At 54.4% G+C, this 25,754-nt stretch overlaps 1 protein-coding gene across 6 annotated transcripts in view; it reads left to right on the forward strand.

Annotated features, from left to right (window-relative positions):
* The window catches only part of BAHD1 (bromo adjacent homology domain containing 1), a 24,932-nt gene extending 1,863 nt beyond the window's left edge, over window positions 1-23,069 (forward strand). For 2 of the 6 annotated variants that reach the window (XM_040492287.1, XM_040492290.1), the window contains exons 2-7: window positions 14,230-15,669; window positions 17,483-17,865; window positions 18,835-18,994; window positions 19,409-19,485; window positions 20,275-20,375; window positions 20,849-23,069. In XM_040492287.1, the coding sequence (XP_040348221.1) occupies window positions 14,244-15,669; window positions 17,483-17,865; window positions 18,835-18,994; window positions 19,409-19,485; window positions 20,275-20,375; window positions 20,849-21,038 (2,337 nt within the window). In that variant the 5' untranslated portion in view covers window positions 14,230-14,243 and the 3' untranslated portion in view covers window positions 21,039-23,069. Of the gene's footprint in view, window positions 1-2,637; window positions 4,022-13,043; window positions 13,128-14,229; window positions 15,670-17,482; window positions 17,866-18,834; window positions 18,995-19,408; window positions 19,486-20,274; window positions 20,376-20,848 lie in introns of those variants that run through there. The other 4 variants (XM_040492291.1, XM_040492292.1, XM_040492288.1 and 1 more) reach the window with 4 other exon arrangements.
* Window positions 23,070-25,754: the final 2,685 nt, after the last annotated feature.

Here is a 25,754-nt window from a genome sequence, read left to right on the forward strand (position 1 = left end):
GGGGGCGGGGTGGGTGGCGGCCGCAGGGTGGCAGCTCGGCCGGGCGGCGGCGGCGCGGGCGTCCCGGGCCGCGGAGGGCGGGAGGACGCCGGTCGTTTCCTCGCCGCGGTGGAGCGGGCTCGCCTCCGAGTGCGCGGGCGGCAAGGCCCCCGGCACCCCCTCCCGCCGCGCCCCCTCCCCCATCGCGGTCCCCGAGGCAAGGGGCCGCGGCCGGGGGCGGCGCCGCGGGATCGCCCGCTCAGGGTGGGGGGCGCCCTCCCGCGCTGGGAGGTGACCGGTTGTTGCTTGATGGGGGGCTGGGGATGGGGGCCACACCGGGGCGGGGGGTAGTGTAGACCCGACCCTATCGTGCCGAGAGGAAGGGAGGCGCCGAAGACGGAAGGGAACCGGTTCGAGGAGCGAGTGTGGGCCGCGGGAGGCCCGGCGGAGACCGTGCGGAGCGGCGGCCGAGTCCGAGGTGGGGCGGGGGGATCGAAGTTGTCAGACCGCCTCCAAGTGACAGCGGGACCCCGTGCTCGCGGCCGGGCCTGGTCTGGCCCTGCCCGCCTCGCCGCCTCTTCTCTGGAGCCGGGGGCCAGGTCAGGTCGGGCCCGAGGGGCCCGCTCCGCGGTGAAGCGCCGGACAAAGGCGGCGCCTGAGCGGGCGCAGGTGGTGGCGTCGGGGAGGGGAACAGGTCCGAGCCACCCACCCCCAGAGGCGGGCGACCGGGCCGGACTCTGCCCCAGGGATTGCGGGGGCCGGGGTGCCCGCCGGGAGAAGCTGCGGCAGTGGCTCACCACTCCAGCCGCCTATCGCCTCCTGGTTCTGGGAAGAGTGGGGTCGACCCGGCCGGAGCAGAGGGGCAGAGGTGGGGTGCACAAGGTGGGCCTTGGCTGGTGGCGACCGGGTTGGTAGACTCCAAGGCCACAGTCCGGTGAGCCACTCTAGACCCTGCCAGGAACGAGGGGTTTCAGCAAGCAGTGTCTGCTCCATGGACAGAGGTTTAGTCCCACCTGGGATATCTTCTAGTCGTCTATTGTCGACAGTCTTAGGGCAGAAGACCAATTGGATTGGAGACTAGGAGATCCCCCCCCCCCCCCAGTGTTCTCCAGCAACCCATCCACAATTGTTTTCAGCACTTTTCTTTAGCTAGGAAGGTACCCACAAAGGGAAATGAGTAGCTGGAGTTTATAAATCCAGGCAGGAATTTAATGATGAAATGAAAAGGTTTCCAGTCTTTTTCCTTTATGCCACCTGAGAGACTTTCCCAGCACCATCTCCACTCCCATGTCTTTTGAAAAACGGAGAAAAGGACCCTAGAGGGAGCACATGTCCTGGAGGGACACCACTGTCCTTGGCTAGCTAGAGGACACTTGGGAACCAGTGGCTTAAGCTACTGAGTGCATCTGTCCCCACCAGTGATCTGCTCTAAGCTCGATGCTGTTTTCCATTTCTGAAAACCCACTCAGAACTCCTGGGCTCCCCATGGGACCCTGTACCTCTTTGAAGAGTTGTGATCACAAAGACAGGGAGGCTGAGACTGTTTTGAATGTCTGCTTTTGCTGAGTTTCTGGGTTCAAGTCCCACCTCAGGTGGCTGTTGATTAGGAGCTGCTCCTAGCTGTGGTTGGCTATAATCCTGGGAAGGCTGCATGTCAGCCTTGCTTAGTATGGGCATGGAGTTAATTCATGGTCGCCCTCTGGCCCCCTCCTCAGAAGGGTCTAAACCCCAGCCTGAGTGGAGTTGAGGCTTGTGGGAAAGGGAGGTATTACCTCATGCAAGAGACTAAAGTTTATTCTGAGAGGATGTAATTGTACGTCTAAGATTCAGAGAATGGTGAAGAATTTCAAGGCCTTCTTGCCTCCCCTAGGGCCACATGGTATGTGATTTCTTTTGGTAGCAGTCAGAAGGGGGTGAGCTGGTCTGGCCACTGGGACGTAAAGGGAAATTACCAAAACAGTGTTTCCCTCTTTGACAGGCTCTTCTTGCCTGGCAGCAGACTCAAGTCAGACAGCTCAGGTGTTTAGGAGGGTTTGCTCTGGAGAGTTTACTCCAGTTAAGACTTTCTTTGTTTTTTGTATCTCCCTTTTCTTCCTGTTGTTCTGCTGTCCCCACGTCAGGCCTATGTTGTCATGGCCCCCTTTTCCCTCCTGCTTCCTCTGGCCCTTCTGATCCAGTCTGTACACAGCTGCTAGAGCCTTCTTCCTAAAGCACTCACTCCCCTGTTCACACACTTTGAGTGGCTCTCCTTTTCCTGCAGTCTGACCCTAGACATGTCCTCTACGGCTCTCCCCTGGCCATGCTGGACACAGCTATCTCCCTGCATCTTTCCGTCTGCTGCTCTCTCCAGTAGTCCCTAGCGAGGAGCCTTTTGCCTTCCTGTCTTCCCACCTGAACCCTACTCATCTTTGTTTTGCTGTCAGGCCACTCCAGGCCAACATTGCTTGCCTCTGGGATTGTGACCCTGAATTTTATAACATGGTGTCTTCTTGAGTGGTTTTGTAAGTTGGAAGTTTATTAAGACAAGGGACAGTATGAGTGTTAAATCTGTGTGTGTGTGTGTGTGTGTGTGTGTGTGTGTGAGAGAGAGAGAGAGAGAGAGAGAGAGAATATTTCAGGATTTCTAGTATAGTGCAGTGTGTGTTGTTTTTGTTGAATAAATAAATAAATGCAATTGGCTGCTTAGTTGATTGGGAACAGGGGAAACCTTCCCTTCTTCCTAAGAAATGCTCAGTATGGAGTCCTTGGTGGTTTCCAATATTTTCTGTCAAAAGCACACACATAGGGCACACTGGGGTTGGGGTTGCTTTAGCGTGGGGAACAAACAAAACTTAGCTGTTGTTTCTGATATTCCAGCTGGTGGAGAGTCTGTCCTGTGGATTGCTCACATGACACCATATAGACATGAATTGGAAAAGGGCTGGAATCCTGTTTTCCTCTTACCCCACCAGGCCATTCTCTCCACCCGGCTTTGCTGCTCTTATGCAATTTTCCTTGTTGTCCATGCTAAATGAATCCATATGTTTTATCTCTTCTCAATCCTGGGTGTAAATGAGGGAGAAAACACGGTTTTGAGAACAGAAAAGAAAAAGATTCCTGGTCTGGCCCGTGGATGGGACTTTGGGGACTGGCATTGGAAGAGGTGATTATCACTGACATGGAGGCGTGATCAGCCCCACACTGGACCCATCAGAAGGGAAAGCTAGGAACCCAGCTCTCTTGGAACTTCCGATTTTGTTTACCATCAAACCTTGGACCATGGGGGAAATGTGAAAGAGGGCTGGTGACTGGTTTGAGTCTAGACAGTGAAAAAATAAATTGTGCATCCATCCCCTTTCCCCCAAACCTCCCTTTTGTGCCCCAGTTTGATGATTAATGGACCAGCATTTCCCTTCCAAGCGGGAAGGCCACCCCTCACAGTTGCCATGGCAATGCAGACCGCTCCCCGTCAATTAAAAAAAATCCCTACTACTTCTCTCTTCCTTGCTTCTGCTATAGCGGAAGACAAGCTACCTCAGAATGCATTTCCTGGGCTCTCTCCTCAGCTGCTCAGGCTGTTTTGCTGTGCATCCTAGAGCACAGTCCTTCTTTTTCTGGGGTTTGTCTGAGTTTCATTACCTTGAGCCAGTTGTGCCCCTCTTGGATCCAGCAGCCCCTGGAACATGTCTGTGAAGAAGCAGAGAAAATTACTGTTTTTTTATTCATCCGTAATGCAAGTTAAAAGCCAGAATGAGCCTTCATCTTTCTTTTGTTTCGGGGTTAAAAAAAAAAATTCCTCCACACCACGTCTAGTATGTAGAGGTATAAGTCGGGGACCCTTTTGACATCCTTAAAGGCAGTTTCAGTAAACCTGGAAGGAATTCAACTTCCCAAAATACATACTTCACATTGAAGTTGTATGGGGATTTTCAATTTATTGATTTTCATCTCTCCCCACCTCTCTGTCCTAGCATTCAGGAGGACTTGTGTGTTTTCATTTTATCTGTCCTTATTCCTCTTGGCCTTATTCCGGCAACATCTGGCCTCCGCGCCCTGTCGCAAGGTGAGTCATTAAAGAAAAAAAAAAAATCTTAAGGGAAAAAGTCTCTGGAGTTGAGAAGTAGCCTGTGTTGAACTAAGGCTGCCAGCCGAAGCTGCCGGGTTTATGGAGCATTATACGAACAGCCCCAACATTAAAGGGCCTCCTTTTTATGAATGGGTTGTGAAGAATGTAAATAAAGCAGCATCTCTCAATGGGGAAGCATTTTACATAAGCAGTACTACCCTGGCCCAAGTATTTATGGGAATTCGCTAGCACAGTCTGGCAAGACTCACTTCCTTTGTGAACTTGCCATTATGCCGGGGACTTTGGAGGGACAAGGAGAGTGCTTCGATACTAAGGGCAGCCCCAGCATGCACTCCTGCTCTGTAGGTCCAGGGCCTTGACTCTGTGGGTCAGCTCACGGCTAGAGGGTCTGTTAACCGTGACAAGACAGAAAATACAGAGAATAGTCAACAGCTCACAAAGATTAGAAACCTAGGCTCCTGACGCCTGGGGTCCTGAGATTCTGCAGCTCCTCAAAGTTTGGGCTCTTTCGACCTCCTCAAGGCAGGGGACGGGGAGAACTTGGATGATGAAATCCTGCCTGGTTTTATGGGAGGCACCTAACTGGAATGAAATGGGCTGGTTTGAATTTCAGCTCCTTTACGTGTCCCTTGCCCACCTCCTGGTACTACCACTAATGAGCAGTAACCCGGCTAACAGGGAGGAGGAGGAGGAGGAGGAGGAGGAGGAGGAGGAGGAGGAGGAACAGCAGCAGTCGAGGCTGCAGGGGCCTGTCCAGATGGCCGGACAAGCCCCCTCAGCTCCACTGAGCTCCCTCTCCCCCTTGGCTTTGCAGAGCTGAGTAGCAGCAGCAGGCCCTGGGGTTCCAGTGGGGGGATCGGTGCCCTAGGCGGGGTGGTGTAGAAGCTCACAACCAGAGGACTGTGGGTTTGGTGAGCAGGCCTCAGGGCAGAGTCCTGCTCGAGACTTTGTATTGTGTCCTGGGTAGGATTTTCAGCCAGATTCCATTTTTCCCAGCGGGAAACACCTGCAGAGGTTGGTTGGTTGGTTGGTTATTCACCTGACTCAGCATCCTACAAAAAACAAAAACAAAAATGTTGTCCTTGAGATCCCGCAGGCCTGATCCACCAGGAGTAAAAGAATGGGTTTGTCTCTGAGCCTTTCTGAGATTTGAAATGGGAATTTTTTTTCCAAGGCACCGTGACCGAGTTACCTGAACGAAAAATAAGTGACTCTTAGTTAACAGGATCGATGCCAGGCAGGAACTTGGTGTCTATGTCTTTTTTCTCATTAGTTTCCTTTTCCAGTGGCTTGTGGTGGAACAGGGGGTGGAGGTTGGGGTGGGAGCTTTGTCCACCTCCCCTCCATCCTTGGTTAAGGAGGAGGGACCTGGTATGCTTTCCGCCTTTTGTGACCCCAAGATCTCACCTGGAGTGGTGATGGCTGCTCCTACTTCACTTCAATCTGGAACCCCCATGGAGCTCCTTCAGTTTCCTGCAGAGGAGAGGGGTGGCCCACACTTAGGCCCGTCTCCGGCTGTAGCCTACCTGTCTAAAATGGGAGTGGAGAGGAGATTGTTAATCACATTCTCATTTGGCCAGGTGGTCGAATAGAGGTGAATCGTTAGGGTTTAGAAGATCTTGGAAGAAATCATGGGAAAGAAATTAGGGTCCATTTTGATGCCAGGATACCCTGACAGGTATGCCAGGAGGGAAGATGGAGTCACATTCCTACTGTAGTCAAAGTCGGCAGGCCCTCATCAAGAAGTGAGGGGCGTCCCCTGCCTTGTGCCTGGAGGGGTTCACACAGATCAGACAACGTAGAAAAGAATTATAAAGTGGGTGAAACGACTGTAAGAGATGATCTCCAGAGAACATTGAAAGGACTTAGATTTACTCAGCCCACAGGGAGGTAGCCAAGGGGTAGCTGACACATCTTTGAATATTAAGGTTGCTGTTTGGAGTGTGATGACCAAATTGCAGTCTTGATTGCAGTTCAGACTGGAGGAAGATTCCATGTGGTTCAAGCGATGTGGTGAGATCCGTGGGGGAAGTCTGTAGCCTTCATTTCTGGATTTATTGTAAAATCAAGACAACGTATCTTTGAAGCCCTCACCCCTTTCTGGGATATAAAATGGATTTCTTTCCAAAGTGCATATAAGAGTTAACTGGGGATTTTGAGCAGACTTTGCTGTAGAAACAATTTGTAAAATTATGTTTATGTTCTCTGGCCAGCCCACCAATGCCATTTAATTGGAGTACATCTTTAGTTCCTTTGTGGTGAAAAATTAGGAAAAATAAATAAGACGCTATTACTAATAATTTAAAACAACACAGAAAAACAAAATTGAATGTACAAGTTGATCTTGAATGTTGGTCTGTGAGCCCACAGTTGTACTGTATTGCAGTGGGGCTGTGGGCTTTGGGGTCTGACCCTAGATGCCCTGCCTCTAGCACTGACAGCATAGGAGTGTGGGCGAGTTCTTTTACCCTGTCTACCTGTTCTCTCCTTGTTAGGACGAGATGATAGCAACCACCTCATGAGGCGGTTGTGAGGATAAATGAGAGTGAATGGTACCTGCGGAGAGTGGAGGGTGGGTAGTGAGTGCTTGACAAACATCAGCCATCCTGTTAGACTAGAAGCCTCTGTGCTGAATTGAGAATTCCCTACACTGCACACTTCGGTGATTTGGGGACTGATAATGCTAACTCTGGTTCTTCGCTGCTGAGTTCACCTTAATATCTGTGGCATTCTTTGTCTTAATACAAGTGTGCCTCTATACTAGAGTGTGCCACCCTTGCTTGCTTAACGGTTTATGGTAAGAAGTGGAGTGAGCGGAATATATTCCTGAGGTATAGCTGGGCTATTTGGGAGAGAGAAGGAAAAGGATAGTAGTGAAAGAGCATTGTGCTGTGTAAATACGAGAGATTTCCTAAAGTAGCCCTGTTGAACTGTTGATTACGCTGAAGAGGCACAGTCCTGGGGATGGGAGAGAGTTAGGGGGTCAGAGTTTCCTGTCCTGGGCTCCAAGTGATGCCATCAGTCTAGGGTAGAAATGTTTTAAATGTGGTGGAGCAGGTAGGTGGCCAGATCTTTGTTCACTCAACAAGCTTTTATTAAGCCCTGTGGGTGAGATTTAGTGGTAAGGCAGGCAGAGCCCACCTGTCCCCATAGAGCTTGCATCCTAATGAGGGTGGCCCTAATCATTTAGTTAATTAGCCATGTCTGAGGTATTTGTGTGGGGTGCCTGTAACTCTGGTAGGGTTGGACTTGTGGTTCTGCTTGTGCTGGTGGAGTGTTGGGAAGGCCTGGTCTTGGGTCTCGTTCCTCATGGCTGGCTCATTCAGAAGGTTAGCACTCTGCTGGGGAGGCTGAGGGCAGAGCTCCCAGCTTGGCCTGGCCAGCCAGCTTCTTCTGTTCAGGACAAGAGATAGCACCTCCAGTCTTGGCAAGCCGCTTTAGAAATCTAAGTTGTTGGTTCCTGCAGTGTCCTGGTGGTTGAACCGACACATATCCTTTGCCTTTCTGGGCAGGTGCCCAGAGCAGACTCGTGAGATATTGTCGTGTTTTTTGAAGAATTGTGTGTCAGTAGCATGACATTTCCTCTCAGTTCTGCTGAGGACCTGTTGCTGAGGTTTGGGGCGCCCTGTATCTTTCTGTTTTATTTCTCCCACACTTTTAACTGCCCAGAGTGAATGGGTCCTGCTGCAGGAATAGATCTGCTGCTGGCCCAGCCTGGGCACTGTGGGGTCTGGTTGGGAGAGTCTGAGGGAGCCTTAGCCTGGAACTCTCTTGTCCCCCAGGCTGGAGTAATCCTACATGGAGCTAATAAGGGTGAGTCTGGGAATAGTTTCATCTGTCTCCTGCCTCAAGACTTCAGTTTTTGTCCGTCGCTCCTTCCTACATCCAAGCATTGATGAAGCACATTTCTCAGGTTGTTTTTCCCTCAGTACACCGCGCATGAAACAGGCCCTCGGTCAGTGTCTGTAAACGAAGACCTGGTGCATATTTCACTTAGTGAGGCTACCGTGGAGCCATAGCTCTCCACATCAAACTCTAAGCACCGTGTTACAATCCTTGTCACACTCGCTTGTCCTCTTTCTTCCTACCAGCCCACGCTCCAGTTTCGTAGTCTTTTTTGCATTTTTCTTCAGCATTTAGCCTAATACTTGACACGCAGGGAAAAAGAACGAGCTTGTGTTGCGCACCTGACTTATACCAGGTATTCTGCTAGGCACTTGACACACGTGCTCATTCAACTTGATCCTCATAACAACTTTGCTGTGTAGACAAGGAAACCAAGGCTCAGTTCAGGCTGTGGACCAAGCCCACTTAGGATTAGCAGCAGTATGAAGTGGCTTCTAGCCCCTGCAGGTGTCACATTTGCTGTGTTGAGCCATGATGGGAGGTCAGCAGATGTTGGCTGAATGAGCAAAGGTGACAAGAGATGCCATGTGCCTGGGAATGAGTAGCAGGTGCTCTGGCTTAGCGGGAATGGCCCCTGCAGCTACAGGTCTACTTTGTGCACAGAGAAGCTGTGCACTAGGAAGAAGCTAGAGAGAGCAGATCACCCGAAGTAGGTGTGTGTGCCTTTAAGGAAACCCTCTAAAGACCAGTTTTGTATTGCATGTGATTGCCTTCTAATTTGTCAGGTTAGAGTTTCTTAAAGCAGAGCACCATGGTGTGACTAAAATACAGTGCTCTCTGCCCACTGTCGTAGTGCAGTTGTCCATGTGTGTATGTTGATTTCTGGACCCTAGGGATACACTGTCTCTCTCACTCTCAGCCCCCACTAAAAGAAGGGCCTTGTCCCACAATGAGGGCCCTGGCATTTTCTACGGAGGAGATTCCACCATCTGTACCGTTAACTATATTCGTGAATGTAATAGTAATTCTCATATAAAATCGAAGAGTCCACTTTATAGTTTGAGTCAAAACTCCCCACTGAGATTTGTGTTCCTTTACAGTTACAAGAGGCTGGTGTCCAGCTTTGCGTCTGAAGCCAGAAGTAAGTGGGGGTTTTGGACACTTGGGTGCTGCTCTGGGCCTGTATGCCTGGGCCCTCTTGCTGGGATGGTCCGGGTAGACAGAAGTAGCCAAAGATGGGACCCGGATGCCAGGCTGGGTTGGCTGAGATACCAGACCCAATGCGTGATGGGTGTGAACCTTCACCGTACAGCTGCTCCCACCTTTCTGAGTTCCTGGGAGCCTCCACAGTGAAGTATGAGGAGCAGGTGGTCTGGCCACTAGACCATTAGACCTGAAGGCAGTCTATAAAACAAGCTATGGCCAGATGGGTCAGGCCAATTCCCTCTGGTGGGGTGGGTGCTTCCTGCCCAGGGTTGTAGGATATCAGCTTGACTGCAGAGTGAATTGGGTGCCCACAGCAGGTGAAGCTAAACAGGCACTGGAGAGTTGGAGCCGGTGGTGGCCGAGGCCACTGGTTCCTCTTCCAGGGCAGCATCCCGGGGACTCGGGCACTTCTGCTGTCTGTGGGTGTCCGTGCTGAAGCAGCAGTCAGATGGCGGAAGCTGGCAAACGCACGCCCCCCTGACCCCATCCCCTGGGCTTTTCACCATCCAGTTGAGTGTTTCCCAGAGGCACGGAGCTGTTGTTTAGGGTTTGTTGGGATACAGTTTCTGCCCCTGTCCTCTCCCTGTGTGGTAGATGGAACCCCACACACACAAGTCCCGCCATAGCCTCTCCATCTTTACCTGGGGTTGACACTTGGGTGTCTTTGGCAGAATAGAAGCAGAGTAGAGTTCAGGTGTAGGCTAGGTTTTCAGATCTCTCTCAGCCCCAACAGCTCTGGGCTCCTGATGTGGGGAACCTGCCCCCCAAGCCAAGAGCCACTGCCTTCCTCTGTGGGTCTGGAGGGTGGGGGAGAAGTTGGTCTGCCTGCTTCCTACCCTACTAGGCTTCTGCACAGAGACTAGTGTCATCCTCACCACCATTCTTAAAATTCCTTTTGATTTATCCATTTTAGATGAACAAATCAGGTTCAGAGAAGTTAAATAAGTTGCTAACCAGGGGCAGAGCTGACATTCGAATCCAGGTCCACCTCGCTTGAAGGTTTGGTTCTTTCCAGTTTACCAGCCATGGGGGATTGGAGGGACCCCAGACTCGACTTAACCTGGCTTCATCATAAGAATTTCAGCAGCTTCACCTGTTTTTCCGTGAAGTAACACCAACTAAATTTCAATCAACAGGAGCGTCCCTTTGTGCTCTTGCTGCTTTTCTTCTCTGATAGAAGATTCAGGAAAGTCAGTGCTCATGAAAAACTGTTATTCCTTTGGGGGAGTGTGGAAATTATTCCGAGAGAGCGCAAAGGAAGGAAGTGCTTAATTCAGTGCCAACCGTGTAGCTTTAGGTGTAATCGGAATTGGGAGGTGGCTTGGGTCAGGAACCCTCACCCAGGTGACCAGCTAGTCTGCCTTTGCCTAAGACCCCCCTGCATACTTTCCTCCTATTAAAAATAAAGCAAAAAGCCTGAAAAGTAGAATTTAAAATGCAGAGATTTCAGGAAGGGTAGTGGGGCAGAGTCCTGGGTCCTGAACCTCTAAGAATGGGGGTGGGTGTATACTCTAGAAGCTGGGTAAGTAAGGGTGGGGGGAGAGCTGCAGCCAAAGCTGAGAGCCCAAGGGCAGCCTCCGTTTGCAGGAGTGATCTGGACTTGACACACTGGTTTTCCCTTCAGCAGTGCCCACAGCCCACATTCCTTCAGGCCTCTGACCCTCCCTTGCACACGGCACTTTGGGTGTGCTCTGCCTGTGTGAGAGCAGAGGGTGGTGCATGATGCTTCTGCAGTTTGCGGGCAAGACTCAAGTCTTCCTTCCCTTTTTACTTTTGTAGAGTTGACTTCTAGTCCTGAGCAGACATGGGGTACAGGATATGGACACTTCAGCTTAGTTTTGTGACCCAAAGTGCCTGGGGCTGTGATGGCCTGTTTGCTGTCTTTAGAATACACTTGTGATTTTAGATTCAACCTGTGGTTTGCTGGATCTTTGGTATGGAGGACACCGGCCAGCCACTGTCCTTCATGGCAGCTGGCTGTTGGCCGATCAGGCTAGGGACGATCAGACTGGTCTTCTTCAGTGTGAGCTAGCTTGACACAGTCTAGGTGAGCAGTAATGTGTCCTGGGGAGTCCCTCCTAAGAACCTTCTCTCAGGGGGGCCCAGACCATGTATGCCTGGGAGGACAAGGCTTCCCAAAGAGAAGGTTGGTGCTGAGACAACCCAGGCACCCTTGTCTCTTTGCAGTGGTAGGAAGTTTCTGGTTGAGCTAGTGTGTAAGGACAGGACAGCAGGAGCATTGGCAGAGCTGGAATGGGAGCCACACCTCCTGCTTTCCCAGGATTTTCTTCCCCCTTTGAGCTGGGCCACCCCTGCAGGTTAGAGGGGCCTGGCAGGCTGGGAGCCCCCTCCACCCAGCCCCACCCCAGGGAAGAGCTGCAGCCGAAGTTCTCACAAGTCAAGGCTTCAGAGCATGACTCATTCTCTCACTCTCCTCAGACTGGAGGGCAGCGAGGGAGGCAGCAGAGACCCCAGCCTCTCCTCAGAACAGTGAGTGACATTGCTGCCTTAGGCACCACACGAAAGCTAGGAGTTCTTTTGCTGGTGATGAGGGATTTGGTGGATTCAAGGGAAGCTAGCAGTAGGCTCTTATGTTTGATTTGGAAATGTGACTTGCATCCTGTGATTTAGAGGCTTCCTGGGATCAGGGGACAGTGGGTACGATACTACAGGGAATGCAACCCCAAGTTCTGGGGCCAGTCTCCCTACAGTGGAAGGCTCCCTCCCAACCTTCACCTGCTGGGACCTTTTGCGTGTTGAGAAGGGAGGCAAGTATCCCAGAGTCCACTCTTGCAGCTGGTCCACCAGCAAACTGGGGGCGGATGGGGGGGAATAAGGGACAGGCCAGTCACCTCTCAGCTAAGAGCCCTTTTGTTTGCCAGGCTTGAAAGCACCTCCCTGAGCACCCTCTCTTTTCCATCTGGCCCTGTACTTGCTTTGTACTTGGTGTCCATGTCCTTAAAGGCCACAAGCCCAGGTGACCTCAGCCTTGGCCCCCAGCCATTCCCAGGCCGGACTCCTCTGGTAACTTGGGGCCTGTTGAGGGGCTTCGGTTCTTGCTCAGCTATGCGGTCTGTTCACAAATCCTGTCTCCAGGCCCTTTGGGGGTGGGGAAGGGCTGGGCCTAGGCTTTCGTAGGAAATACAGATGTGCTTCTTGTTGCTGCGCCTCCTCCAGCACAGGGGTGCCCTGCATTTGAGAAAAGGGCCTGTGGATCTTAAGCAATTGGGATGCTTTTGAGAGTAAAAGGAGGCATTGCTAATAAGCCTGCTGAGCAAACAGGGATGGGTGGTCACCCTGATTAGAAGCAGGAAAAAGTCTTAGGCAGCCTAGCAGATGCCTGGGATTTTTTTAAGGAGCTCTCCTGTCTGTGCTTCAGGAAGGAATGGATTTGTCTCCTGTGACTCTGCCTTGTCCCGGCCTGGTCTCTGGGCAGTGGCAGGTCCCCGCACGTGGCCAGAGCAATGCCTGGCACAGTGCCTCCCTTTTCCAGTTTTCCGAGTCCTTTCTTGAGGGCGAGGGACACCCACGGTGCCCTCAGCCTCGTTTTCTGAGCACTCTTTCTCAACTAGTGCAGTATGTGTCAGGAGAAAAGGTACCCAGTGACCCCAGCCGCTGACCCAAGGCCAAAGGAGCTGGCTGGGAAGGGCTCAGGAATTCCTGGGAGCTGTCAGGCTTGGGACTTTCAGGGTTAAATCCTGGCCCAGCAGGGACTGCTCCCAGCTTCTGGGGAGAGTGAGTATGAATAACAATAGCAGTGGGGAAATTAAGCTGGAAAGCCTGGGCTTGCTGGGTGGGGAGGGGGTTGCAGGGTGCCAGAGAGGGCAGAGCCTTGTCTGACACCTTATTTGGCAGCACCTTGCTTTGCTTTGGGGAGTAGGTAAGGAGTGAACAGCTCACTAGTCTCTGACCACTGACTCTGACACCCCCACCCCCCACCCGCCAGTTCTCCATTGCCTTGGCCATGCCAGCTTCCAGGATACAGCCCAGCTCTGGCCTCTCATTCAGGAGGGGGCCCAGGCTGCCCCAGGTATGTTGGGGGCAAGGGGAGTATTTGCCAAGTAAAGTTAGGGGATGATGCCTGGTCAAGTGGGCATCTTCTCTCTGGGGCTTTGGGCTTTCTGCCGCTACCCCCACTCCACTCCACCCCACCCCCAGTCCTCTTCTCTGCCCAGCTTCTTGCCTACCAGGAAGGAGACCTGAGAAATAGGGCAGGACTAGCAAGGCAGCCCATTTTATCCCCTGAGTTAGTTCTTTCCTTTGATACTTCATTTCCCTCTTAGTGGCTGGTGAGGGTTTAAAGCTATACCACAGGCCTAGTTTGTGTTCCGTGAGTTTCCTACCCAGGGATTCTGGCCCTTGCCTTATGGACATCCCTTCTCTGGGCACAGGCACTGTTTGGGCTGCCCTTCCCTAGAATCTGAACCATGGTGGGTCTGGCTTCTAGGGCTGGCCCAGACCTCCCCTGGACTCCTCAAGGCCAGGCCTTCCCCTTCAGGGGGCTTTTCCAGCAAAATGCAGGTTATGGCTTTCCTGCTGTATGTGCCCGGCAGGGTGTCCCCACAGGCTGGACTTTGCTACCTCCACAGTCCAGCAGGCAGCTTCCTCACCTTAGCTCCCCACTGTCCATGTCCTTATCCTCCTGTGGCCAATCACAGAAGCCCCAGGATGGGGGAAGGGTTGGTGATGTTTTTAAAGGAACAGATGGGCTCTCACCATCCAAGCCCCCATCCTGGCTTGGCATCTTCACAGCCTCTTCTTGACCTGCAGTGAGTATCTAGTGGGAGAAGAATAGATAGACTGAGAACTTTGCCCCCAGCACTTTCTGTCTTCTCATCCCAGGGTCTGCATCCTTCCATAGGGGCTTAGTTCAAAGAAGGACCCTAGGTTAAGAGAAGAGTGGGGCAGCCAGTCCTTGCACAGCTGTTGGTAGCCTGATCCCACTGGAGTCCCCCCCCCCCCAACCCCGGAAGAGGGGTCTTGGGAAAAGCCAGGCTGTAGATGGGATGAGTGTAGGCCAGAATGACGGAAGGTTGGGGGCGGGGGGTGGCGCTGGATGGGTTGCAGCAGAGGAGAGGCAGACAGGGCAGGGCGAGGTGGGCTTCTCTCATTGCCTGCCTTCTGCCCTGCAGATCGAAAGTACTCCATGACACACACGCGGAGGAAGTCCCTTCCCATGCTGAGTTCGGGCCCCACTGGCCGCCGGGAGCCCCTGCAGATGGAAGGCAGCAATATGGAGCAGGGGGCGGAGAGTGTGGAAGCAGGCATGCCCGAGAGCCCAGGGCACCTCACAGGGCGCCGCAAGAACTACCCACTTCGTAAGCGCCCATTAGTTCCTGAGAAGCCTAAGGCCTGCAAAGTGCTGTTGACCCGCCTGGAGAATGTGGCTGGTCCACGGAGTGCAGATGAGGCTGATGAGCTGCCCCCTGACCTGCCCAAGCCCCCCAGCCCAGCCCCATCCAGTGAGGACACTGCCCTTGCCCAGCCCCGCAAGAGGCGCCTAGCCTCCCTCAATGCGGAGGCCCTCAATAACCTGCTGCTGGAGCGGGAGGATGCCAGCAGCCTGGCCGGCACTCGTCGCAGTCGAGGGGGAGACCCTCACCGCAGTCGGGACCGTGACCGGGCCAGTGGGGGCTGGTCCTCTTCCAAGAAGCGGCCCCGGCTAGAGGACCTCGGAGGGGGAAGTCGGGACCTGTCCCCAGAGCCAGCACCTGAGGAGGGTGCTCGTCGAGATGGTGACCCAGCTCCCAAGAGATTGGCCAGCCTGAATGCAGCTGCCTTCCTAAAGCTGAGCCAGGAGCGGGAGCTACCCTTGAGGCCGCCTCGTGCCCACCCAGAAGCAGATGGGCGCTCCACAGAGCCACCAGCACTGAGGGTTCCGAGGCCAAAGTGGGCTAAAGTCAATGGCAAGAACTATCCCAAGGCCCGGCAGGGGCTTGGCTCTGGGGAGGCCGTAGGTCCACCCGGCTGGCAAAAGCACCCCGAGGAGCCGTGGCCATCTGCCACCCCTCGTGGGCCAGCCAGCCAGCCACCTTACCAGCCCCTGAGCAAGGCTCTGGAGAGCCCCTTGGGGCTGCGCCCCCACCTGCCCCTGCTGATGGGTGGGCAGGCAGCCTTGAAGCCGGAGCCTGGGCGCCCAGGCGAGGAGTCACCTGCCCCCAAGCAGGAACTGCACCAGCCTTCTTTCCCTGCACCCCAGCTGTCCCCCCTACCGATGCCTGGCAACCCTGCCCACTACAGTGGCCTGTGTGGTAGGCCTGAGCTCCCTGCACTAGGCAGCTTCTACCTGTACTGCAGCCAAGATGGGCTGCAGTGTGGAGGCTACTCCCCCTGCCCCATGCTTCCTGAGGGCAAGTTGTCCCCAGTGGCTGCACCTAACGAGGGGCTCCTCTTGGCACCGAGCTCAGTGCCCGCGGGCACCCCTTTCCAACACCCTCCCTGGGGCTCTCGCTACTGCTTTAGCGAGGATACTGGAGTGAATGGCTACAGCATCTGTGAAATGTTGCCCCCGTCTCTTACCCATATTGGCACCACCTGTGGCGGCTGCCCCTACAAAATGCCTTTTGCAGCAGGTAAGCCTTCTTAGGTGTGGGATGTCCCAGGGAGTCAGATAGTGTCCTGGGAGGGTGGGCCAAGGATTGGGTGGGGTTCCTTGAGGTCTAGTTACAACATGGGTGGTAGGGGGCTTTGGAAAAGGAAGACTCCCCTAGTTTCATGCCCCAAGCCAAGGAGTATTCCCAGAAAAGGGGCCTGTGTCTAGCTCTTTGCTCTGGCTCCCCTGTGTATGGAGATCTCTTGGCCAGGTAGTTAGGTAGCACCATGGTGGTGGAGGGGGCAGGGAGAGCCATCCCTTCCTCCCCATTAGGATACCCATTCTCAGACTCTTGAATAGCAAATTAGGTATTGAAATTAGTGCTTTTGCCAAGTTGTTCCTATGTCCCTTTGCCTTCCTCGAGGAGAGCTAGAATTCTACCTTCCAGGAGCCCATTCCATCTGCATGCTGGCCTAGTTCAGCATTCATGGGAAGGAGGGTGGGTAACCAGGCCCAATAGGTGGTGCCAGACGCAGCTGGATTGCTTTGCCCTGGCCATACAGGCCTTGAGAGAGAGGTAGTGCCCAGACTTGGCATCGCCTTGCTGGGGGCTAACAGGGGGCACACTCCGAGAATAGACCAGCAGGGTTCCCTGGCACAGAGTGCTGACAGGGTCCGTGGCTTTGGTGTCTGCCTTCCTAGCAAGGCCCATTCCTAGCAAGGCCCAGACACCAGGGAGGCTTGCGCTGTAGCCAATGAGACACCCCCACGGTGATCACTCTTACCCCAGACTGGCAGGCGTGTCCTCACATGCTTCTCCAGGCTCTGTCCCTGGCTCCTGGGTGGAAATGAGGTGACCAGAGCCATCCTGTCTAGCGAGTCTACCCTGCTGCTGATGAAATGAGAGGCTGGGCCTTACCAGGGCTCTCGTTGCTACTACCCCACACCCCATCTTGTAGGGGTCTATAAAACAACTTTATAGACCAGTTGACTCTGGCCCGACTGGTTGTTTCAGGTTTTGGTGTGAGTTGGAGCACTAAGAAATGAGATCAGGCTGCTTCTTGGGCTTTTCCTTCTTTTTTGTACCATTCTCCCAAATCTAGACCCCTAAACCATGGGACCCAAGACCCTACCCCCTTACCCTGGAACACCAGTAAGCACCACGTGCCAGGTATTGTTCCAAGCACTTTACATACGGGAGGCCACATGGCATGTAATTGAGTACAGATTCTGGGGCCAGACTGCCTAGAGTGAAATGTTCTCCCCCACTTCCTTAGACACGTGACCGTGGGACAAGCCAGTAACTGCTTGTGTCTCGGTTTCCTTAATTTAGAATGGTGGCAGTGGTACTTACCTCCTAGGGTTGATGTAAGGATGTAAGGATGAGATGAGTTAATACGTTGATAAGAAAAACGCCTGGGACACTCTATATGATATTTGCCATTCCTGCTTCTATTGCAAGGCACTGAGAGGTAGCATGACTTGCCTGCGGTCATACAGTCGGTGAGTGGCAGGTCTGGGGTTGACATCCTGGGCTGACACCCACTCCCCTTCTCCTTAGCACTGTGGAAGCCCCGGAGGAGAATAAGTCAGAGCTAGAGACTCTTTTCCCATTACCTGCCCTTCTTGCAGGCTAGAAGGGGGAGATAGCTGTGGGCCGGTCTCCAAGGTCAAGAAGCACCCTTGGCCAGTCACTCTGACAGTCTACCTCAGAGGCCCCTGACTCCACTTGCACCTCAGGGACCCTTGGGTACACACTCCGAATTAAGACAGTAGGCTCTGAAAGCAGGGGGGCCAGAGGGATTGTTACTGCTTGTCCTTACCTGTCCTAACCCCTCTCTTCTTTTCCCCAGAAGGCTGCAGGTCCCTAGGCCAGCTGGAATTTCCTCTCCCGGAAGCCGGCCACCCTGCCTCACCTGCCCACCCCCTCCTGGGATGCCCTGTGCCCAGTGTGCCACCTGCAGCGGAGCCCGTCCCTCATCTTCAGACACCCACCTCGGAGCCCCAGACGGTAGCCCGTGCGTGCCCTCAGAGTGCCAAGCCTCCTAGCGGCTCCAAGTCAGGTCTGCGCACGGGCTCCAGCTGTAGGCACACTGCGAGAAGCAAGGCTGCCTGCAGGCCCAGCCACCCCAAGCAACCGCGCGTCCAGCGCCCACGCCCACGCCGCCGCCGCCGCCGCCGCACTAACGGCTGGGTTCCCGTTGGGGCTGCCTGTGAGAAGGCGGTCTATGTCTTGGTGAGTGCCAGCTGTTAGCCGATGGGGAGGAGGGAAGGGGCCAGTGGGGACAGGACCCGCTCTGAGGTGGGTTCCAGGAATCCTGGACTCGAGCCTGGTTCCCAGGCTTATACCCTGGGAACCAGTCATGCTGGCCCGGCCTCCTTCCCTAGCCCCTCTGATCCTGTACCATGTGCCTTGAGGAGCTCCGGGGACATACAGTCAGAGCTGTTGGCCTCCATTTCTGTCACCGACTCTCAGGGAACCCATCTGAAGTGGCTTCACAGCTCATCCTTGATCATACTGTCCCTTCTATCCTGGATTATAAAATGGAGGACTTTCATGGAGGCTTCTTGGATGAGTATGCATAGGGATCGTTGGGATAGGCAGAGAAAATGAGTGTGATGCCAGGAACGTTGGAGATGCAGATGATGAAAATGCTTGACTAAACTTTACTGAGTACTTTCTGGGTGGCAGAAAGTAAATACCGCATTATTCCTCACTACTACTCTGGGAGGTACATATCCCGTGTTCCTGTAATTATCCCCATCTCACAGATGAGGAAACTGAGGCATGGCAGCAGACTAATTTGCCCAGGGCTACCCCACTTAAGGGCTTACGGGTCAAACCCATACTGCCCCGATAGGAAGTTTGAGGACTTTGCCAGTGGTGTGGGCTTGGAGCAAGAGAGCCAGCTCTTGGGGTGTGGTTCATAGCGCAGCGTCAGAAGCTTTAGGCCACTTTCCCAGCCCTATTCCTATTTTTCTTTCTTTCTCCAGCCATAGGGATCTCCCATCTGCATCCTGCTCCTGAGAGCCAGGCTTAGGGAGAAGAGGCCACTGTGCAAGCTGCTTTTACAGCTTCCCATCCTCAGTGGTTTGACTGCCCTGAGGAAAGCACAAAGAGAATGTCTTTCGCTCCCTCCCTTCCCCCTCCTCACTCTGAATGTGGCCCCCACGAGCCTGTTTGTGTCATTGATTTCTTGCTTAGGATGAACCAGAACCAGCCATCCGAAAGAGCTACCAGGCAGTGGAGCGGCACGGAGAGACCATCCGGGTCCGGGACACTGTCCTCCTCAAGTCAGGCCCACGAAAGACATCCACACCTTATGTGGCCAAGATCTCTGCCCTCTGGGAGAACCCTGAATCAGGTACCCCCTGCCTGGAGTCTGATCTGCTACTAGTCTCCTCATGTTCTTGGCACAGAGTCTGCCTTCCACTCAGCCGGCATCTGTCTGCTGCTGAGGGTTGCAGATGGCCTTGTGGTTTGGGTTGGATCAGCTCTTTAACCTTTCCCGCCACCGAGGGCTAGGCACCTGTGGCCCCCCCCCCCCCCTCACCTGTCAGTGCCTTTTCCCCCTTCTTCCTCCATGCCTGACAGCATTCCAGGCCACTGAGCTGCCAGGCTTGGCCTGAGGCAGGGGATATGGGTGGCTGGAGCCTGCAGTATTGGCCCAGGCGTTGAAGTTGGATGAGACTGCAGGGCAGGTGGCCAGCCTTCCTGCCTGTCTGAGTAACTCTGGGGTTGCCAGCTCGAGCCATGACTGCTTCTCTTGTCCCCCTAGGAGAGCTGATGATGAGCCTCTTGTGGTATTACAGACCAGAGCACTTACAGGGAGGCCGCAGTCCCAGCATGCACGAGGTGAGCCGCCTGGCCGGTGTGTTGGGGAGGGCAGGGGTGGCAGAGGGAGAAACTGCGGCACCAAGAACATGGTTGGGGAGGCAGCCATGGGCAGTCGAGTGATCGTCGCCTTGGACGCCATGGAAGGGCCTGGGTTTTAGCCTCTTTTCCCAACACTGATCCAATTCATGTTTTAAAGGGAACAGTAACTTTTGTCTTCAAAGGGGAACAGGAAGGGAAGCCCCCGAGGGCATGCCAGAATGGGAGCAAGTAGATGTGTCCTCCTGGCAGCAGGAAAGGGGAGGTGGAACTGCACACCTGGCCCCCTTTGATACCGTCTGTGGCATGAGAGGGAGGAGACGAGAGACTCCAGACGCTCTTGGGCACTTTACCCAGCTGTGTGCCAGGAGAGATAGTGCCATCGGTGTGGTCACTCCGCCCACAGTCTGAGCTCCCTTTCTCGTGGTTTCCCTTGCTGGGACTTTTCATCTCATGGGGAGATGGGCACCAGTTCCCCTCTCCTCCCTTGAGCTGGGGGTCAGGAGGCTGATGACATGGGCTGGGGGGCGGTGCTGGAACGGGCCCCTGGCTATTCCTGAGTAGGAGGGACCTAGGGAGGGAAGAGTGCCTTGGGGTGGGCACTAGGTGCGGAGCAATTAGGCCACAATTCCAGAGATGCTCCCTGGCTTCCTGGGCACTAGCTGGAGTTATCTTAGGTCACAAGTCCCAGGAGAAGAGTTAATGTCCACCTTGCTACTGGAGGTAGGTGCTTCCAATCCTGGTACCAACAACCTCCTCTCTCTCCTTGAGCCTTTGCAGAATGAAGTCTTTGCATCGAGACATCAGGACCAGAACAGTGTGGCGTGCATCGAGGAGAAGTGCTACGTGCTGACCTTTGCTGAGTACTGCAGGTGGGTGGTACCCTGCACCTCTGTCTAGCCTCCCCCCTCAGACTCCCCAGGGCTGTTTCGGGGGCTGCAATTCCCAAGGGGATCTCATTCACTGGGCCTGACCTCCCAGAATGTTCTTCTTCACAGCCTTCCACCATCTGATGTTTGTAGAAGAAAGAAAAATTGTTCTTCCTCTAAGACAGAGTGGTTGGGGCAGAGTTGAGGATGGTTACAGTACTGCTCTCAGAGAACCATCGAGGAGAATTGGCAGGTGTTGGGAGGGAGGCCCCAGCAGATGTGCTTCCCCAGTGACAGAGAAGATGGACTGGCGGTTGGCAGAGAGGGCATAGCCCCCAGGACAGGGATGGAGGCAGCACCAGCCCTTGTGGGGGTGGGAGGGGATGCCCCAGCTCTCTGGGCAGGGTAGGGAAGGAACTGATCTTCCTGCAAAGGTGGCTGTGGTAAAGACAGCAAATGGTGGTGTGTCACTACAGATTCTGTGCCATGGCCAAGCGTCGAGGCGAGGGCCTCCCCAGCCGAAAGACAGCACTGGTGCCCCCCTCTGCGGACTACTCCACCCCGCCACACCGCACAGTGCCCGAGGACACGGACCCTGAGCTGGTGTTTCTTTGCCGCCATGTCTATGACTTCCGCCATGGCCGCATCCTCAAGAACCCTCAGTAGCCTCCTCAGGCTCACACTGAGGCTGCCCACGGGCAAGTGGGGCTCGGGGCAGGGGGTACTGCTTGAAGCACAGCACTTGGTTAAGGGGCCACAGGGACCTGAAGTTGCTGGCCTGTGGTTCTCTTGGGGGGGAGGGCAGGGATCCCTATGGGTACTGGGCCCTTGGGAGGGAAGGGGAGGCCAGGGTATAGGGAAAGCATCACAGCCCTCAGCTTGGCCCAGGGTACCTCTCTATGGTTGCCTGGGTGGAGACTTGAAGAAGCAGTCTTCCCTGAGACTGGGCCAAGCCTGAGGGGCATGGGGCCCTGGGGGAGGGGAGAGTCTTTCAGGAACAAGGCCCACTAGGCTCTTTAGCCTCCCCTGGGCCCTTCAAGAGGGAGTGGGAGCCAGCTTTACCTCACCCACTGTGACCCGCTGCTTCCCCATCAGCCTGGGACCAGGCTCTCCCAGATTTTAGCACAGCTCCGAGTTCCTTCCTTTGAGGCATAGAGAGCCAGAGTCTGGCTTCCAGAGCACGGACTTGCTTTTTCTAGACTCGGGGCCTTTCCCTGGCTTCCTCCTTTGCCCCTGCAGTAGCCCCTGGTGCTGGGACAAGTTACCCAGTGCACATAGTCATGGGTGTGGCCCACTTGTGGGAGTCAGCTTCCTGTCTGCCTCCTGGTGAGGGCCACCCAGCAGGTCTGGCTTCCCAGAAGCTAACTGGTCAACATGAGGTTTATCATGTCTGGGAGGGCAGAAGGGAGCTGGGAGGGGGTGGGGGGCAGGGGGCAAGGAAAATTGCTACCTGATTTATTGAAGACTTTTCCTCTTGCCTTACACTTGGAGGTTCTAGGAAACCTCTTGCAGAACTTCATACATGACTCTTCAAGCCACACCCACCTGAAATCAAACCAAAGGAGTGCTGTGGCTCCCCTTGCCCTGCTACCCCTTACCCTAGTCTTTTGTAGATTGCACTAATTTACATCCCTGCGAGAATCAACACTGTATCAGTCCACAGACCTGCTGAGCTGCAGCCACTCACTCTAGGAGCTAAGGACCTGCATTTTCAGTTTGTTCCTGTTGCCCAGGGGCCCCGTTCTCACCTCATGCTGCTCCCCAGAGTAGATTAGAGGCTGAGCCCCCTCTTGTCCTAGTCAGGACTAGGCCCTGGCCCTGGGGCTGTCTGTGAGGGGGCTGAAGCAGCCTGGTTCTTTCCTGTTTGTACCAAAGAGGAGCATGGTGGGGAGGGGAGCACAGTGTGGCTTGGGCCCTGCTTATGAGCACTTACACAGGGCACACCCCTGGGGGTAGGAGCCAAGGAGGGCAGCACTCCCTCTTCTCCCCTAGGAAGGGGCAGGCACAGACCCGGCATGTAAGGAGGTGACACTGGGTGAGGACAGTCAAGCTGGGTCTAGAGAGGGAGGTGGAAGCAAATCCTGTGGGCGCTCCCAGCCTTGTGCTGTAGGCTGCTCCCAGTTGGTCCCTGGGCTTAGGGGGGCCCCGGAGGCTTCAGAGGTGAATTTCCATACAGAAAGCCCAATCCCAAACCTGAAGGGAAGGGGCTAGGGTGCCCTTGTACTGAATAAGCTGTCAGGAGGAAGGCGTGGGGCAGTAAGAGAGGTTGGCAGAGTGGCCATGGGGCCTTTGGAGAGCCAGCCTTGGAGCCTGCTCATCCCCAGGGTGCTTGGCCCTTGCTGCTGAGGAGCCCAGCCTCACCTAGCAGGAAAGGAGATCAAGGCCCCTCCTCCCAGGAGGCAGGGTCTGCTGCCCAGAACTTAAATGCTTTTGAAATCTCTTAGATGTCGAAATATTTTTTCGAACCTGAAAATGCAGCTGGTAGAATTTCAATGGAAGCATAATTCATGTAAAATATATTTTAGTTGATATTTTGTAAAATGCACTTTTTGTGTGTGTCGACCCTGGTTTCTCAGATCTGTATTTCAGTGTTTACAAGGGAGGGAGGACCTTTCCTCACCTCCCTTTTGACAGAGATTAGAAGTACTTCTTTAAGAAAAAAATAAATTTGAAAAATTGTATTGATTTAGAAAAGGATTGTTTCCTGTGTGTCCTGTCATCTTTGTGTGGGGGTGGGAGGGTGTGCATACAGACGGGCTCACTACTTTTTATGTTGGGGGTCCCTCTTTAACCCTTGCAGTGTAGGGGCTAACTAAGGCCAATAAACAAAAAGGGCAGGGAAGTAGAAGGAAAGCAGACCGAGGAAAGGAGACAGAGGCAGTGAGAACTTGGGGTTGACTTCTTGACATCATGGTGGCCAGAGCTACCAACTGGACAAGGTGAAGTCCTTGGATTGCCAGCCTTCACCTAGCCAGTGACCTGGGAACTGGTACATGATGAAGATTCCACCTCATCACCTTGGGTCATATGCTTAAGGAACTGGCCAACAGAAACTGCGCTAGGGCCTCAGTATCTAGCAGCTGGCACTCCTTGCTGAGGGAATGAAGATCACATCACAGGCCATGGGTTTGTGACTGCCTGGACCTTGGTTCACCCCAGCCCGAAAGCCTTAGTGTTGTCCTTGCTTAGTGTGGGGCAAGCTCTGTGACCGTGGGAGTTCCTACGAGGCATGGGAACAGAGGCATGGGGGTTCCATAGGACAGAGCATAGCTGCCCTACTCTCTTCATTTTGATGAGGACATCTGGGCAGGTGCATTTTGATAGAGGGTATTAGTGGCACAGACACTGCCATCAGTGTGCTCTCTCACAAGAGTCTCAGGAGGTGAACAATGTCCCATCATTTAACAGATAGGAAACTGGTGTGGAGACAAGTACCTTGCCCAAGGACTCCCCCAGAGTAAGTGGCTGTTCCTGTACTCAGACTGCTTTGCTGTGACTGCTAACACAGAAAACTCTTCAGAGGAATGAGCATATGTGGCCGTATTATCAAAACTTTTCCAAAGGTTTTTTTTTTTTTTCCTTCAAGTATAAAAGATGCTTATTGTTCAAAAATAAATAAACGAACCAGTAGAAAATAATCCCAACATCAGAAATCTGCATTCACTGCTATTGGAAGCAAGGAGTTCGGTGAAGGCTGAACTTGATACAAAGTTATAAGTCAGTGGATGGTGCATCCCGGAGATGCACTCAGCACTCAGGCAGTGAGATGTTGGGAGCCTAACCCTGAGGAGCTGAAAAGCCACCACACTTCAATTCCTCCCCCTGTGTTATGTTGCTAGGGATTGAGAGCCTTCCATGAACCCTTTAGCTTCGTCTCATCCTCCAGAACCCCTCATGCTTATGAATTCATCTGATCAGTGGTACCTCCATTCTCCCACTAAACTCAACGCCTCTGGCATCTTCTACCCCTGTTCCATTCACCCCTTCAGTACTGTGACCTAGGGTCAGCTGCTTCCTCCAAACCATTCCATGTCAGCGGTTCATTAATCTCGATTAGGAGTGTAGGTTTTAGAATCGGACTGATTGATAGAGTCTCAGCTCCCCTGAGCCTGTTTCCTCAGCTGTGCTGTGGGAATGCCTGTAGTCCCTGCCTCCAGGGGCCATTGTGACAACTGGAAGAGAGCATACCATACACTGAGCAGGCACCTGCCTTGGTAAATGTGGATTCTGATCACATCACTACTCCCCTTTGGGGCTTCACAGGCTCCCCACACGTCCATAACAGGACGAAGTCTGGGCCCTGAGCTAGGTGCCCAGTTTGGTGGGTAAAGGCTGGCCACTGCTATCCTAGTCATTCCCATATCTGCTTCTAGCCCACATGGTCGGCCCGGTGCCACTGAGGCATGTTTGGCTCCAGTGAGGGAGGCTGCTGCTCTGTGCCTCCAGCTCCTAACCCTTCAAAATGTGTCTGGTCACACTAGTGACCACCATGCACAAACTGGCCCCTCATCAGAGATTGTCCCAGTCCTCCCACTTCTTCAGGTCTGGGGAAAGGCAGACAGGCAGGGAGAAGACTCCATTTCCAGACATTTCAGCATTACCCAGCGGATGAACACTGTAATCCAGCAGGTACTGTTAAATCTAATGGTCACCATGGAGATGAGCCACTGGCCAGTGCCTGACAATCTTGCTTCTCTTTACTGGAGTGGCTAGGGCAGGGTGAGTAGGAGGAGCACACTGGGGACTCCGCTTCCAGCGGGAAAGAAGGATTTCCCGAAAGTTTGGACTCGCGCACAGCGTTGAGGGTGCCCTCTGCCTCCAGACACGCTGTTGGAGGAAGGTCTCAGCCAGGCCAGAGTGTGCGGCAGGGCATTGGGTGCCGGTCCTCTCCGTGCAGCTCCCCGAGGGCACGCGCTGCGCGAGAGGGAGCCCTGGCCTGGGTCTCTTCTGCCTTTTGGGCGTCAGCAGCTTTTGTCTCCGAAGCCGGGAGCACCAGGGCTGCCCTGGCTCCGGCGCCCTCTCCCGGGTGGGGGTCTGCACGCGCCCTCCTGGCCCGCTCCATGCTGGGGCGCCCTCCTCTCTCCCCGCCCCCGGCCTGGGCCCGCCCCCGCGCCTGTGTCACGGCTGGGCCGGGGGCGGGGAGCTGCCGGGCGGGACATCCGGCCACGGTCCCTCGCCGCTCCCGCCTGCCGCTCGCCGCCCGCTCCCCCGCCGCAGCCCGGGAGCCGGCCACCCCTCTCGCGCGCCCGGGCCTCCCGCGGGCGCTCCCCTCCTGGGGGCCCTCCCCGCGCTGCGGGCCCAAGTGTTCGTCTTTCGCCCCCGTCTCGGGCCCGCCTCCCTGGCGGCCCTCGGATCGGCCGGGCCGGCGCAGGCCCCCACCCC

This window comes from Herpailurus yagouaroundi, unplaced genomic scaffold, assembly GCF_014898765.1.
Source record: "Herpailurus yagouaroundi ecotype Mexico unplaced genomic scaffold, PumYag 184, whole genome shotgun sequence".
Classification (NCBI taxonomy): Eukaryota; Metazoa; Chordata; class Mammalia; order Carnivora; family Felidae; genus Herpailurus; species Herpailurus yagouaroundi.